At 40.2% G+C, this 13,164-nt stretch overlaps 1 protein-coding gene across 6 annotated transcripts in view; it reads right to left on the bottom strand.

Moving 5' to 3' along the window:
* The window catches only part of NRXN3 (neurexin 3), a 1,344,032-nt gene that overhangs the window by 150,366 nt on the left and 1,180,502 nt on the right, over positions 1-13,164 (bottom strand). For 4 of the 6 annotated variants that reach the window (XM_090033813.1, XM_090033814.1, XM_090033811.1 and 1 more), the window contains one exon: positions 5,093-5,182. The exons of the other annotated variants lie outside the window; for them this stretch is intronic. In XM_090033813.1, the coding sequence (XP_089889939.1) occupies positions 5,093-5,182 (90 nt within the window). The remainder of the gene's footprint in view (positions 1-5,092; positions 5,183-13,164) is intronic. 6 annotated transcript variants of the gene reach the window in all.

Raw genomic sequence — 13,164 nt, 5'->3', positions numbered from 1 at the left:
GGTTTCCTTTATTCCTTGTCTCTCAACCTGAAGGAAGGTGGGGGCTGGCAATATGTCTGATCAGACTACAGCAGTGGCAGATAGGGAAGACTGCTTCCTTTCCTGTCAGGTGTTGTTCCCTCTCAACCTGCTCTCTTCAGTTCTTCTAGCTCCTCCTGTCCCAGGGGAGGTGAATAAAAGTTGAACTCTCCAAGCCAGGAAGGGAAGAGAAATCGGCGCTCTCTCTGGTTTAGCAAAGGAAGTTTGCTGCACTCATTCCTGGTTTCCCTTTTAATCATAACAAGTCCTCCCAACTATATAGGACACCTCTGCTCAGATGTAACATGAAAGAGTCATCGCATCTCCACACCTTCTTTCTATCCTCTAATTTTTTAAGATCACCTATCCCAGGGAGGTGGCCCCGTTCCAGGAAAGTGGAACTTTATTGTCTTTCCCCTCTTGAGTAACAGGTTCTTCAAGTCCAAGAACTGAAGACAGTGCATGCACCACATTACACAGTTACTACTGAACACAGCACTGGTGCTAAAGCTGTGTTTGCTAAAAGGACAATCACTTGTGGGATTTATCTCTGAGGAATCACCCCTAACCTACAACTCTGCTATGAGATGCACACAGTTGAATGAAGACAGCAGGAAAAAAGTGAATGAAATGAAAGAAATTTGTTCAAGAGAGGAAATGTGTACAGTCCTAGTGCTATATCAGAACTACTCCCTCCACCATTTCTTCTATGACTTGAATCAACAATCTTCATTCCTGCTCAGCATAACTTACTCATACAAATAACCCTATCAACTCCAAAAGGACTACTCATATGAGTAAGTGATACTCTGCAAGCGAGGGTTGTAGACTTGGGGTTTTTTTGTGGACTTGGGTCTTTTTTTCCATGGCCAAGTGAAAGACAACAATGGTCTACTTATTAATTGGGGGGGGGGAGGGCGGGCGGGGCTGGCAAATAGGTATGTTTTCAAATTGTTTGGTAAATCCCTTACAGAGCTCACATTCTTAAGTCTCTGTAAAAATATGTTTTCTACCTCTTTCTGATTTTTATCCTCAAAGGATAACATTTTTACAAAGACTCTCCCCTAGTTGAAAATATTAGCGAGAGCTTAGGAGACAGTTTCTGCTGCACAATGCTAAATCAGATTTGGGGTCCAGTTTTGCAAACCCCAGCTCACACAAGCATTTCCTGCTTTTGGGTAATTTAAATCGGTGAGTTTACTCTTCTAAGAACTATTTGCATAAGTAAGGGTTTCCAGGATCAGTGCTTCTGTTGGAGCGCTTCTTGCTATTATGGTACTTATTTCACAAACAGGACAATTTCCTGTGTGCATAACCTTCTCTATTGTAACTCACAATATACCTGAGCACTAAGAGGCTCAAATGCATCTAACTACCCAACTTTTATCTTGTTAAGGATATTTACATCAAGGAGGTTAGGACTAACCCTTCATTTTCTACACACACATAGTTATAACAGTAAAGGTAGCAGTATTAAATATTTTGGCATTCTTGGGTCTACTCACATAATGAGATTTTGTAAGAACGAGCACTCTTTGTAGGATATTTTTTAATTCCAATGTATAAATTTAAAAAATTATGAAATAATATAAATGTAGGTCATTTTCAGCAGAATTTCTATTATATTAGTTCTTCAAGAATGATTTACATTTTCATTCTAAGTAATATGCCGGGGTACCAAACCAATGCCAAATTTATGGTATTAAAAACCATGCTAACTGCAAATTATATAAGCTTACCTCATTTGTGCCAATCATTCACACCTTGCAGACAGCTATTCTATATGCTGTCTCTTTTACCAATCTATCTATCCCTCCATTCATCAGGTTTCATTTTGACAGCTAGCGATCTTCCCTTCTACCCATCATCTTAAAATGGTCTTCTGACATAGGACTTTCTTGATACATTAGGAAACAGATGAATGAGTGGGTGAGTGAATAGCTGGGTGGTGGGGTGAATTGTTATTTATTAATTCATTTCACTAAATAGTAACTATGTTTTTTTAAAAGGATACGTCTCTTGAAGTGGTGGAACAAAGCTATATTCTATCACGTGTCACACTGTGCATAATGCAAATAGCGCTGACTGAATTTTCTTTCACTTCAGCAAAAGCATACCTATATTATTCTAGCTCAAACACACTCAGGGGTAGAGTGTGCCTGAGCTCTCAGACACTGTCTGGCTTAGACCCCACTGCTCTCATGTGATTGTCTTTTAACAAAGCATCATCATCCACAGAATGGCAAACCCCAGTTCAAGACTTCAGAAGGTTTACAAATGGAAATGCCTTGGCATGCTTTGAAGCTCAGACTTGGAGAAGCAATGGCATAAAATAAAGGACTCCATTCAAAACCAAAAGACTAAATAAACAGAACAAGGACAAATTTCTCAAGCACATGAGGTATATCATAGAATCAGACATGCATCTGTTTTAAGAAAAGTGAGGCGATCACTATCTTTAGTGTTAAAAGGACTTTATCCGTTTACCAAATGAACTCACCAAAACAAAATTATACACTTTTTTTAGTGTTAAACTTTATCTGTTATACTTGCATCTCACAAATTTCTAGGGGAACCAGTTGAGACTCAATGAGCATTTTCTATATTCCTTAATTTCAACCTCTCTTTACTGGTTGGCTGGAGGGAAATGTTCTGTAAATCTCTACCAATCAGAGACATACCTACTTTGCCTTCCTAAGTGAGTAAAGTAAATGGACTAATGGATTAATACTGCTCTACAAATACTGTTAAATGGACTAATACTGCTCAACCAATATTTCTCTTGTAATCACAAAATTTACAGTAAGGACCCAACCCTGTAAGGTGAGGGGTACTGTCAGATCTCACTGAGGTTAATGGCAGTTGCAGAACACTGTGATGGGTCAGACCCTTAGCATAAAAATATTTGGACTGAAGTTAGCCGGCCTCTCTGAGTCCTTGCAGAATTCAAGCTGCCTACAGTAATCTGCTAATGCAATTGAGAATAAGGACATACAAAATATAATGCAAAGGGTATTTGCCCATCTTAAAATATACTGCCTTTTTCTTTAGAGAATTTTGGTAAGACCTACATGAAAGTCAACAAAGAAAATGCAAGATTTGAGTTCAATGGTCACCCCTTTTATCAGAAGTAAATTCTATAAAGGAAACCAGAGAAGATTGCGTTCTGCTTTTTCTAAATTTCAGTCATGGCAACATTAAACAAGTGATTTTTTTTAATTATCAAATTTTGGCTGCAGGGAGATTTCTTTGCATTTTACCATACATTCTCAGATATAACATGCACCTTTCCCCAAAGAATCAGCACTCCAATACTATAATGCAGGTTTTAGGTGAGGAAGCTGCTTTCTTCACTGGAAAAGCAGCAAGCCTTGAGACACTGTGCATGCCACACAGTTGGCAAGATGTCTGCCAGAATGGCAAAGTCCTGTGTTAACTCTCCCACAGACATAGCTATTGTCTGAGCACTACAGCTTGTTCCTGAAGCAGTGAGCTGCTGGTAGTATCCTCAAGCCTGAGATATAGAAACAACCCTTTCTTTGTAGGAACTTATATATAAAAAACTATTTACAGTAAGGAACTAACACCCTAGCTACTGCCCTTGGAAAAGTCTGGGGCCTAAACTTGTGTGACAGAGAAAGTCCTCCTGAAAACAGGCTAAAAAGAGATGTTAGATTTACCCCGGGACAAAAGCTTTATTCATACAAACCCACTTGAAGTACCTGTGAGGTATCTGAGATAACATTTTTTTCCCTGGGACAATCACAGCTCATTCAAATTAATTGCCATTCATTTCCAGGGAGAAGTTAAATGTGTAGAGGGCTAAACCACCCCCAGGTTTTGACTCCGGTAAATCAGAACCACTTTAAACGTGACGTCTGTTTTTACCCAGAATGTCCAGGAAGTGACATCCCAAGAGACAGTCTGAGCAAGGCAGCTGGCACCAGGAATTTCCTGGTGCAGCACTTCCAGGACACAGCAGGCTCCCAAGACGACCTACTCTGTCACAGTCAGCCATGGCTTTGGAAAAAACAATCTTATGCCCTACATTTTGTTTTTGAAAAACAAGGTGTGTGTTTTATTTGGAGGAATGTTGTATGTGAGAAAATATGGTAACTTCCAACATATTCTAAAGGGCCTAATCCAAAGCCCAATGAAATTAAATGTAAGTTATTCCACTGACTTAAATAGGATTGGAATCAACCCTGTATCCAAGATACTTTCTCCAAAATTCTCAATACAGAACTGATTCTACCCCAACACAGGCCCCAATTCAGCAAATCACTTAACTATATGCTCAAGAAAGTCTGAGGTCAACGCTCTGAAGTTTCTTGCTGAATGAGGGCTAGGTCCCCCATTCAGCTCCATGGATGTGATAAGACTGGCTGGAACATTAATTAGGTAAAAATTTGACAGATTACAAATCTAATATAAAAAAAATCCAAAATTCCATGTCAGAAATCCTTTTAACATAAAAGAGAACAAATCCTTTCTCTGTCTCCTTTATTGTCATTTAAATACAAAAGTTAAAAAATGTCTTCCCTCTAACATTTTTTAAAATTGTTTAATTATGCGCAAACAATTAGGAGACATGCACCCATAATGGCTAACCATACTGATGAAGGAACGGAACTTACAGGAAGTGGTTTAACAAGTGGGTTTGAAAAACACTTTTAAGAAAACTTTGATAGTAAAGATATAGATGTAGTTTAAAAATAAATTAAAACAGGAAGATCATGCAGTGGTTAAATTGCCATAATACATGTTGTAGCATTTTTGTTGTTGTTGTTTGGGTTTGGTTTTTTTACGCGGTTCCGGAATTTTTGTTCGTTTGTTTGTCATCACTTTGATAGCAAGCTTAAAATTTCGTCCCTTTAACTGCATTTTAATAGCAATGTATTATAGCATGATTTATCAACATATGGCAGGTGGAAGCTGACACAAATTATAATGAAAATTAAAACAGTCATTTATGCAGCAGGCGATTATCATTTAAGAAACATTTATTTGCAGGCTTTAAAAATGAGGGTTTAGAATCAAATGGGTTTAAAATGAAAGTTTTAATGACTGTTACCTTTTTCCTGCAGCCACTCCTCTACGGGCCGGTTATATTTGAAGGGGATTTTCTGTTTTACCATTTGGAACCGTTCACTATCAGTGTTGCCTTTAAAGTTTAAAAAACAGCTTAAAAACAATCTGAAAAGTCAATGAAATAGTTAAAAACATCCTAGATTTTTACTTGGTTTGTTTTTATGAAGTTATTTAAGTAGTATACATAAAGGAAATGTAGATAGAGAGAAAGCGAGAAAGAGAGCACTTTATCTTCTTTATTGAGGTAGAGAAAAAAGTTATTCATTCATTGCCTGGAATTCTGGAAAGGTCAAAGTTTTTAAATCCTAGGAAAAAGATTTAAATTTCTTCCCTCTATTTCCTCTCCTGTTACCTTTTTCATATTGCTTAACAGCCATACATAATTAATTTGGGAAAGCACTGGGCAAATTGGTGACACAGGTTGAAATTCTGAGGGAACATTATTACTGGACTCTAACACAGAGGGCAGAACATTCAGCCCAAGATGCCAACTCCATAAGTATGCAGCCTCAAGAGCAGTTCTGGACCCTCTGGTGGTGGGCTGAGAGAAGCATATAAGTGAGATTAAAATAAATGTTTGGGAGGGAGGTACAGGACAGATCACTGGTAAGAGGGAAGAAAAGGATATTATGAAAGAAACCGATGAAAAAAGGAGTTGAAGGGGGAGAGAGAGGAAAAATAGCTGGGAATACAAAAAAGATAAGGATCTGGCAAAACAACCTGCCATGAAAGATGCAGTTACCAAAGGTCCTGTATCAGCTGAAAGCAGGGATTTTGCTATTAACTTAAACAGAAGTAGGGCTGGACCCAAAATGGCAATGTCCATAACTACACCATGTCAATGAATAATAGTGTTGCCAATACAGTGTATTTTGTAGGGCAGCCCTTAAATACTCTGAGACTATGACACACGGAAAAAAACAGAGATGGACATAGCCCAAACCTTGGGTCCTATCTCCTTGAGCTTTGGGACCAATTAAATGCAGATCAGAACCACAGGGTTGGGATAATTTCTGGTAAAGACAAACAGAGTTGATGACACTCAAACTGATACCAGTGCAAGCATTTTCTCGTTGTTCTTCCCTCTTTTCCAATCACAGCCAGACTTTGACTGTCTGTTTTTTGTTTAACGTAACTCAACCTAATAAACAGTCAACTGGTTCAAAATCAGTTTTTCAGCCTTCTCTTCGGGACAGAGAGAACTACCTCTATTAAGAATACTACAGCAATCTAGAGTAAGCGCCGTGTTCGCTGCAACAACATTACTGCTAACAGTATGGTTTTGGACCATTAATTTAGAATATTTTTAAGAAGTGGTAACCCAAGAATCAGTAACCCTCTCCCTGATGTGGAGACATTAGGTTTGTCTTTATACTTCACATACATTTACGTGGCTACTAGACAAAGAAGAAACAAGGTAGAATGGCTTCACATTTACTTGTGTGTTCAACATAAAATGCTGGAATCTAATATTTACGTTAAGTGTAAAGACATGACTTGAAAAAACTGTGAATAATATCTGGCAAGATGCCCCTCCCTGTCAACAGCAGATATCTCCATGAAGGAAGACTGACTGCTAAGTCACACACATGCACCATTATTCTTCCTACACATGCGCAGTTTGGAAATGCTGTCTGTGCAATTTGCTCACCCGCACATCCATGCACTACTGCTCTCTTTTGCAACCCCCCCCCCTCCACCTGTGTGAGTGGGTTTGATTAAGTCGGAACCCAATGAGAGGAGGAGGACTACTAGTACACAAAGGTATTCATCTAGCTATATTTCATATGGAGCAGAAATAATATTTAGAGATTAATTAAAGAGTACTTGTGGGTTTTTTTGTTTGTTTGTTTTTTAATTCAGACAAAAAGGTAGGCAGCTATTTGGATAAAGTTAGCACTTCTAACTAGGATTCTTAGCATGTGATAACTTGGTTGCTACATTGGAGCAGGAGCCAGGCAAATGGAAATGAAAAAATCTACTTCAGGGTGATGACTGACTTGACCCCTTAGAATTACGCTGGAAAGTCAGTCACTTTTCTCTCCGGAAAAAAAAGCTCTTTGTGAATATACATCAAGTCACAAGACTGCTATGAATACTGCTCCCACTGAAGAAATTGCTAATTAAGTATAAACTGCCACGTCACAGGTGCTGCTTGCTGTATCTGTTCTTCCATCCCAGACTCAGGTGCCTGTCACCTATAGTCAGCTTTTCTGATTAAACTAGAAGCGTTGAGTAAAATATGAGAAATGTACTCTATCAATCATGTTGCAAATCACAGAAGCAACATAGCTTGGTGGCTAGGAAAACTCATAGATGTTCAGTTGGCTGTACACATATTCCCAGCACTCCTAACTCATATCAACACCAACAAAAGTTCAAAAGTCAGTTCTTTACTTTTATGAGCATAAAACATGAGACACAATCAGTGCTAGGACTGGGAGATAAACCTGATGAGGAAGAGCTGAGACTATATGTACAAGGCACTGTATATATAGACAGGCATATCCAGCAGCGGAACAAAGGGTTACCTTGCCATTTTAATAAGCATCTGGGCTAGGGACAAAAGTTATACATGAACCAGTTTAAACTTGTAACAGAACATAAGTTCAGTGACTATAAACCAGTTTCAAAATGGCCAAAACTGGTTTTAAGATAAATCTGGTGGAATATAGTATCAAACTTAACTGATTTGGGTCAAACCGGTTTGTGCAACTTCTGCCCCAGACCCCTTCCTGGTTTAAGTTAAAGCAGAGTCCCCCAGCATCCCAGCATGCTTTTCAGCCCTGGGCTGGGCTGGGTTGTCTGCTCCAGAGAGCAGGACTGCCCCTGCCCCTCCATGCTCTAGCCAGAGGAGGGGCAGGGGCATAGCCAGACGCAGGCCTGGAATGGCCTCTTGAGGCAACGGGAGCAGGGAGGGGGTTTATTCTCCCCGCCTTAGTGAGGGACCGCAGCTGGGGTCTGCTTAGCTGGGGTGTAACAGTCTCTGTCAGACATTCTCCTCCTCATTGCTTGGGCCAGAGTGGGGGGTGCGGGTCCACAGCCTGAAGCAAACAGGGAGAGGGAGGGGGATTTAATTTCCCCCTTCATCCCCTGTCCCGTCGGCAGCCAGGGTATGCCTGGCCAGGGCCCGTGTCAGGCGTTCCCCACACTCCCCACTCCAGTGGCAGGGGCAGGGGTGTGGCTAGAGCCAACCAGCATCGCCTGGCCATATGCCTGCCTCACCCATGGCTGGGTCAGGGGCCTGCAGGTGCTGCTGAGGGTGGACATAGAGGGGCCAGCCTGGGCTGGGCTGTGGGGACTGGGCCCTTCCCAGAGGGCTGCAGCTATAGCTGAGGCCACAGGAGCTACACAGCCAAATTGCTCCCACCTCCCTGAGCTCAGGCTGGGCTGGTATCATGGAGCCACCACACTGGCTGCAGTGGGTGGCTGCCGGGCTCTGGGCCCACTGGCGCCTCCAAGTTGCCCTGCGTAGCACTCTGCCTGACCGGTTGCCACCTGTGCCACTGGGCCTAGCTGTCACACAGCCACACCTGGCTGACCAAGGCCCTTCCCAGCCAGCTGTGACTCCATGACAGGCCCAACCAGCCTGTGTGCACAGAGTTGGGAGCAATCTGGCCACGCAGCTCCCGCAGTCCCAGCCCCCTGGGAAGTGCCTAGCCCCCATGGCCCAGCCTGGTCTGGCCCCTCTCTTTCCACCCTCAGCAGCATCCACAGACCAACATGGCTCAGCCCCACAGCCCCAGCCACAGGGCCAGGCTTGTGGGCCCTGGCCAGGCTCCCCTCCACATGAGCAGCGAGCAGGAGGAAAACCAGGCAGAGCCCAGCTCAGGTCCCCATGTCCATGCCTGAGAGGGGAGACAGGGAAGTTTAATCCTCCTTCCTGCCCCCCTTCCCCGGCAGCACTGTGCGGGCCAATGCCTGGCCTTGGGGACAAGCCTGGCAAAGGCTGCTTCTCCTTCCAGGCACACCCCAGCTGGGGTCACTACAGGCTAGGGTTGGGGTTTAAACCCCTCCCCAACCATACTTTGCCACCTGCCAGGGGCCTGGCCATGCCCAGATCAGCGTCCCTCCAGCCTTGCTTCTAGCCTGAGCCACTGCAGGCATGTGCCTGCATTTCTGGAATCAAAAGTGAATGTCTATTCACTTGCAAATCAGTTCAATCTATGCAGGTTAGACTAACCTGCAAAAATTAAATCAATTCAAGCTTGGGTTTTTTGAATGTCTCTCCCTAGCCCTAGTGATTAACACAGACTGAATTGATGTACTTAATGACTTGCCAGTCCTGGAAAATTCAGTTCATTTGCCAAAGGATTATATTCCTCATCTGAGTATCCTCACATTAAAGGGGCAGAAATAGTAAACTATGGTGGACACTCTGGAGACATGGGGGAAATATTCTTGGTGTCCTTCTGAGAATAGTAAAAAAGATAGGCACAATTAGGATGCACCATATATAACAGTTAATTTCCTGATACAGCATTTTTTACACCCAACTAGCAGATTGATTTTTTTTTCTTCATCATGTCTTTTATCAACATATATGAGTCATCTTTTTCTCACTGCACTCGCTATATTAGTGATCATATGTGTGACAGTGCATCCTCCTTAAGAGATTTTGGCATTGTTGCAGCCAGTAATAAGTATGTTGAAAATTTTCTCTAAGTACAGACTGAGCATGAATTGTGAGCCTGATCCTACAGCTATATTGCAAAGACAATAGGAAATTAGGGTTTCAGTAGGAAGTGAGGGTAGTCAGCCCCTTGAAGGATTATCAGATATTAATATAATGCCGTAATCAAAGAGGTCTGAAGATCTGTATTTCCCACTGGGCCAAATAAATGCTGAAACCTTTATATTTTACTAACTCTGCCAAAATTCCCATTGATTTCAGGTGGAGTTCATTCAGGAAATGTCTTACTGCAAATAATGAAAGAGTTTCAATAGTAAAGAACAAGTAAATGTTAAAGAAGCATCTAAGAATTTGGCCAAATGGGGAGTTGTAGACATAGCACCCCTTATGATTTGGCCTAATAACCTTCTTTATTTCTTTCTTTGGGGGACTGATTGAAAAAAGAAGAAAAATGTACAGTAATTTGAAATATCCCTAATGCAGGGCACAGACTGCTGAGAAAATTAGGTTGAGGCAGCATTATAAGTCTCTGCACTTCTAAGAAATTTGATTTTACCTTCTCTCAGTGAGCCATCTTCCCATTTCTTCACTTAGGTATGAAGCCTGTCCAGGAAGACAGGCAAACAAAACTAAAGATGAGAGGAAATGGGAGCGGTTGAAAAAGTTAAGAAGGGTAGGATAGGCCAAAATAGCTTCACGGACATGATCCTAGACCTTCCAGAAATCCAGTAATGGTATAACTATTCTCTACCACATTTTTAAAAATATTTTAAAATCTGGTTTAAATGTATTTTATTATTATTATTATTCAGATTTTTGCAGACATGGCCTCCAAGATTAAAGATGTATAAAAATCATATCTTTAATAGACTGAAGAAAATTAGAAGCTGAATAGTTTAATTAACACATTAACACCTGCTCTTAGTATCTATTCATGTTCCTTTTTAAAAAAAATATATCTACTTTATCTCAGACATTAGTAAAAATGATTTTAACAACATGTGCATGAGAATGTGAATATGTTAACATATTCCCAGTTACAAGGCTTGCTTAAAGACCAAGTTTTCACTGGTTGTTAAATGCATGGGATAGTCACCAGACTAAGCATAATTATAAAAGTATAAATTATTAAAAGAATAATGATACAAAGTTGTGCTTTTTTTAAAAAAAAAAGTTATTCAATACTTAATCTGCTAATCTCAGCAGGAAGTAACACACAATTTTTCACAGGAAGTAATCGCATTCTTCTTCAAACCATGATAGTAATGTTTATCTTCAAATGTAGAAACTTTAAGCAGTTTACCCCAATTGTTGTGATTTTCAGGGGATTATATATTCCAGGGGTATTTGTTGTATATACATATATTTTAAAAATTCTCAAACAGATACCACATCCCTTCACTCAAACCAACTGGGCACTTTTTGTTTTCTTGAGTCCAGCTCTGATCCAGAGTTTTCTTGAAAAAAAACATGGGCATGAATGGAGAAATCATAGTTTACTTAAAACAAACAAATAAACATCAACAATTTTACCAACTTTTTAATGTCAGAATTGACATGGGCATAGAAGAACCATAGGACTAAGCTCTCACAAAAAAGTCTGGTGATTAGTTTTGCTACTTGTGGTCATGTGAATATAAATAGTTTTGTCCTCCCATAGGAATTACCTATTCAGATGTTATTAGGACCATTAGAAATCAACCTTTTGAGCTACTTTCCCTAATTCCACTTTCAACTTGTATATGCATTAATCTGCCTTATTGTTTTTTACATATCACCCCTTTAGTTCCATCAGGGAAGCCTGCTTGAGAGAGACTGCAAAACTGGATGGCACTCTCAGTTACAGCTATATACAGATTTGAAAAAAAGAAAGTATTTAAGAGTCCACTAGTGATTTATATCTAGGACTAATTCTCATGCCAGAGCTGGCTGGTTCCTCCAATGTATTAGTATACATGGCTAGGACTTTAGAGTTCCTCTCAAATGAACTAATAAAAGTTTAGAGTTGTATGTTAGGGAGAGTAAGAGTATTTCTTCAAGTGGGAATAAGATATACAGAAAATGTGAATCTAAAGATCCAGGATATCCAGAAGCCCACAGATGTTCTTGAAATCTAAATGATGAAATGTTCTGAAAACGTGTCTGTGTAACGATATTTGAGGTTTCACCTCAAGTAATTCAACATTTTCTCATGCCAGCTAGATCAGACAATCAGAACTTGTTTATTATATGTTGCCTCTTGCCAGGTTCCTCTCAGCCTTTCTGATGCCACCATTATATCCCAGTCCCCAGTCACTTCTAACCTAGCATATAACAGAGCATGTCAAATTCTGTCCTGATCTCTCTGCAACATCCTTGAAATGTGTTGGGTTGAAGGAGTGTAAGTCAATAACATGGCCCATTGACTTTACTTGGGCCAATCACTACTAGGAATTCCCTGTGGCAAGCCTTTTGGTACTGGTCCTGTAGTTCAGTGGTCCAGGAAAATTTGCTTAAAACTACCCATGAGCAAAGTTGAATTCTCCTCTCAGATTCCCACCTTAGATCTGCGGGCTAATATTTTACTTGGTCTCTCCTGGCTCCTTTAAGAAAACAAACAAAATTTTTTTTCATTAAGCCCATTTCTAAACCAAAACGGGTTCTTAAACCACTTAAAGTAAAAGAGCAATTCAGGCACTGACAAATGTTGCTTCTTGGTCTAGACACCAGTAATGATGATATACTGCTTTTACAGGGAGGAAGAGTGCCTCAAAGGTTCCAGCAAATTGCACTGGGCAGAAAGAAAGCACTTGTTTCCAGGTGGAATATTAATACAACCTGATATGTTGTCAAGTCTGTGAAGACACTAATAAGAATGCTGTAAGGAAAAATTCATCTGCCCTAAATTAATGCCAAAGGTAGGTGTAGTTAGAACCCAGAATAAAGCAGCAAGTTTTATTGTATTGCTTAAACGACTTTAAAAAAGAGGCAGCTTTTGTTTAATAAACAGTTATTGCCCGTAAAGCTATATAGCAATAGTAATGGGGTAAGAAAACGTTGAGATTAGTGCTCAACATTTTAGCTGGATTTTTGCATCTCACTTTGTTGATAAAAAAATTCAGCAGAAAAAAAGGTAAATATCATTAGTGACTGAGAGAATTTTGGTCGATGGTTTCAGGTTCCCAACTTTGCCTAATCTGTCTACTGGTTTTATGGAATAAAGGCTATGCTTTAACGACTTAGTTAGAAAATGATATTACATAATAAAACTCCACTGGGAATCTTGTATGGTCTGTTAGCTGCTACTAAGAGGCATGCATGTTTTGTACCTCAAGAAATCTCAGAGCTCTGACTTGGACAAGAACACAACCTTTCCACACTAATTTTTCACTAACAGCACCTTTGTTTATTAATACTGAAAAAGAAATACAACATCTGAATTT

Source organism: Crocodylus siamensis, chromosome 2 (assembly GCF_052110815.1).
Source record: "Crocodylus siamensis isolate JL-2025a chromosome 2, ASM5211081v1, whole genome shotgun sequence".
NCBI classification, from domain to species: Eukaryota; Metazoa; Chordata; order Crocodylia; family Crocodylidae; genus Crocodylus; species Crocodylus siamensis.
This window is presented reverse-complemented; position numbering and strand designations above follow the sequence as displayed.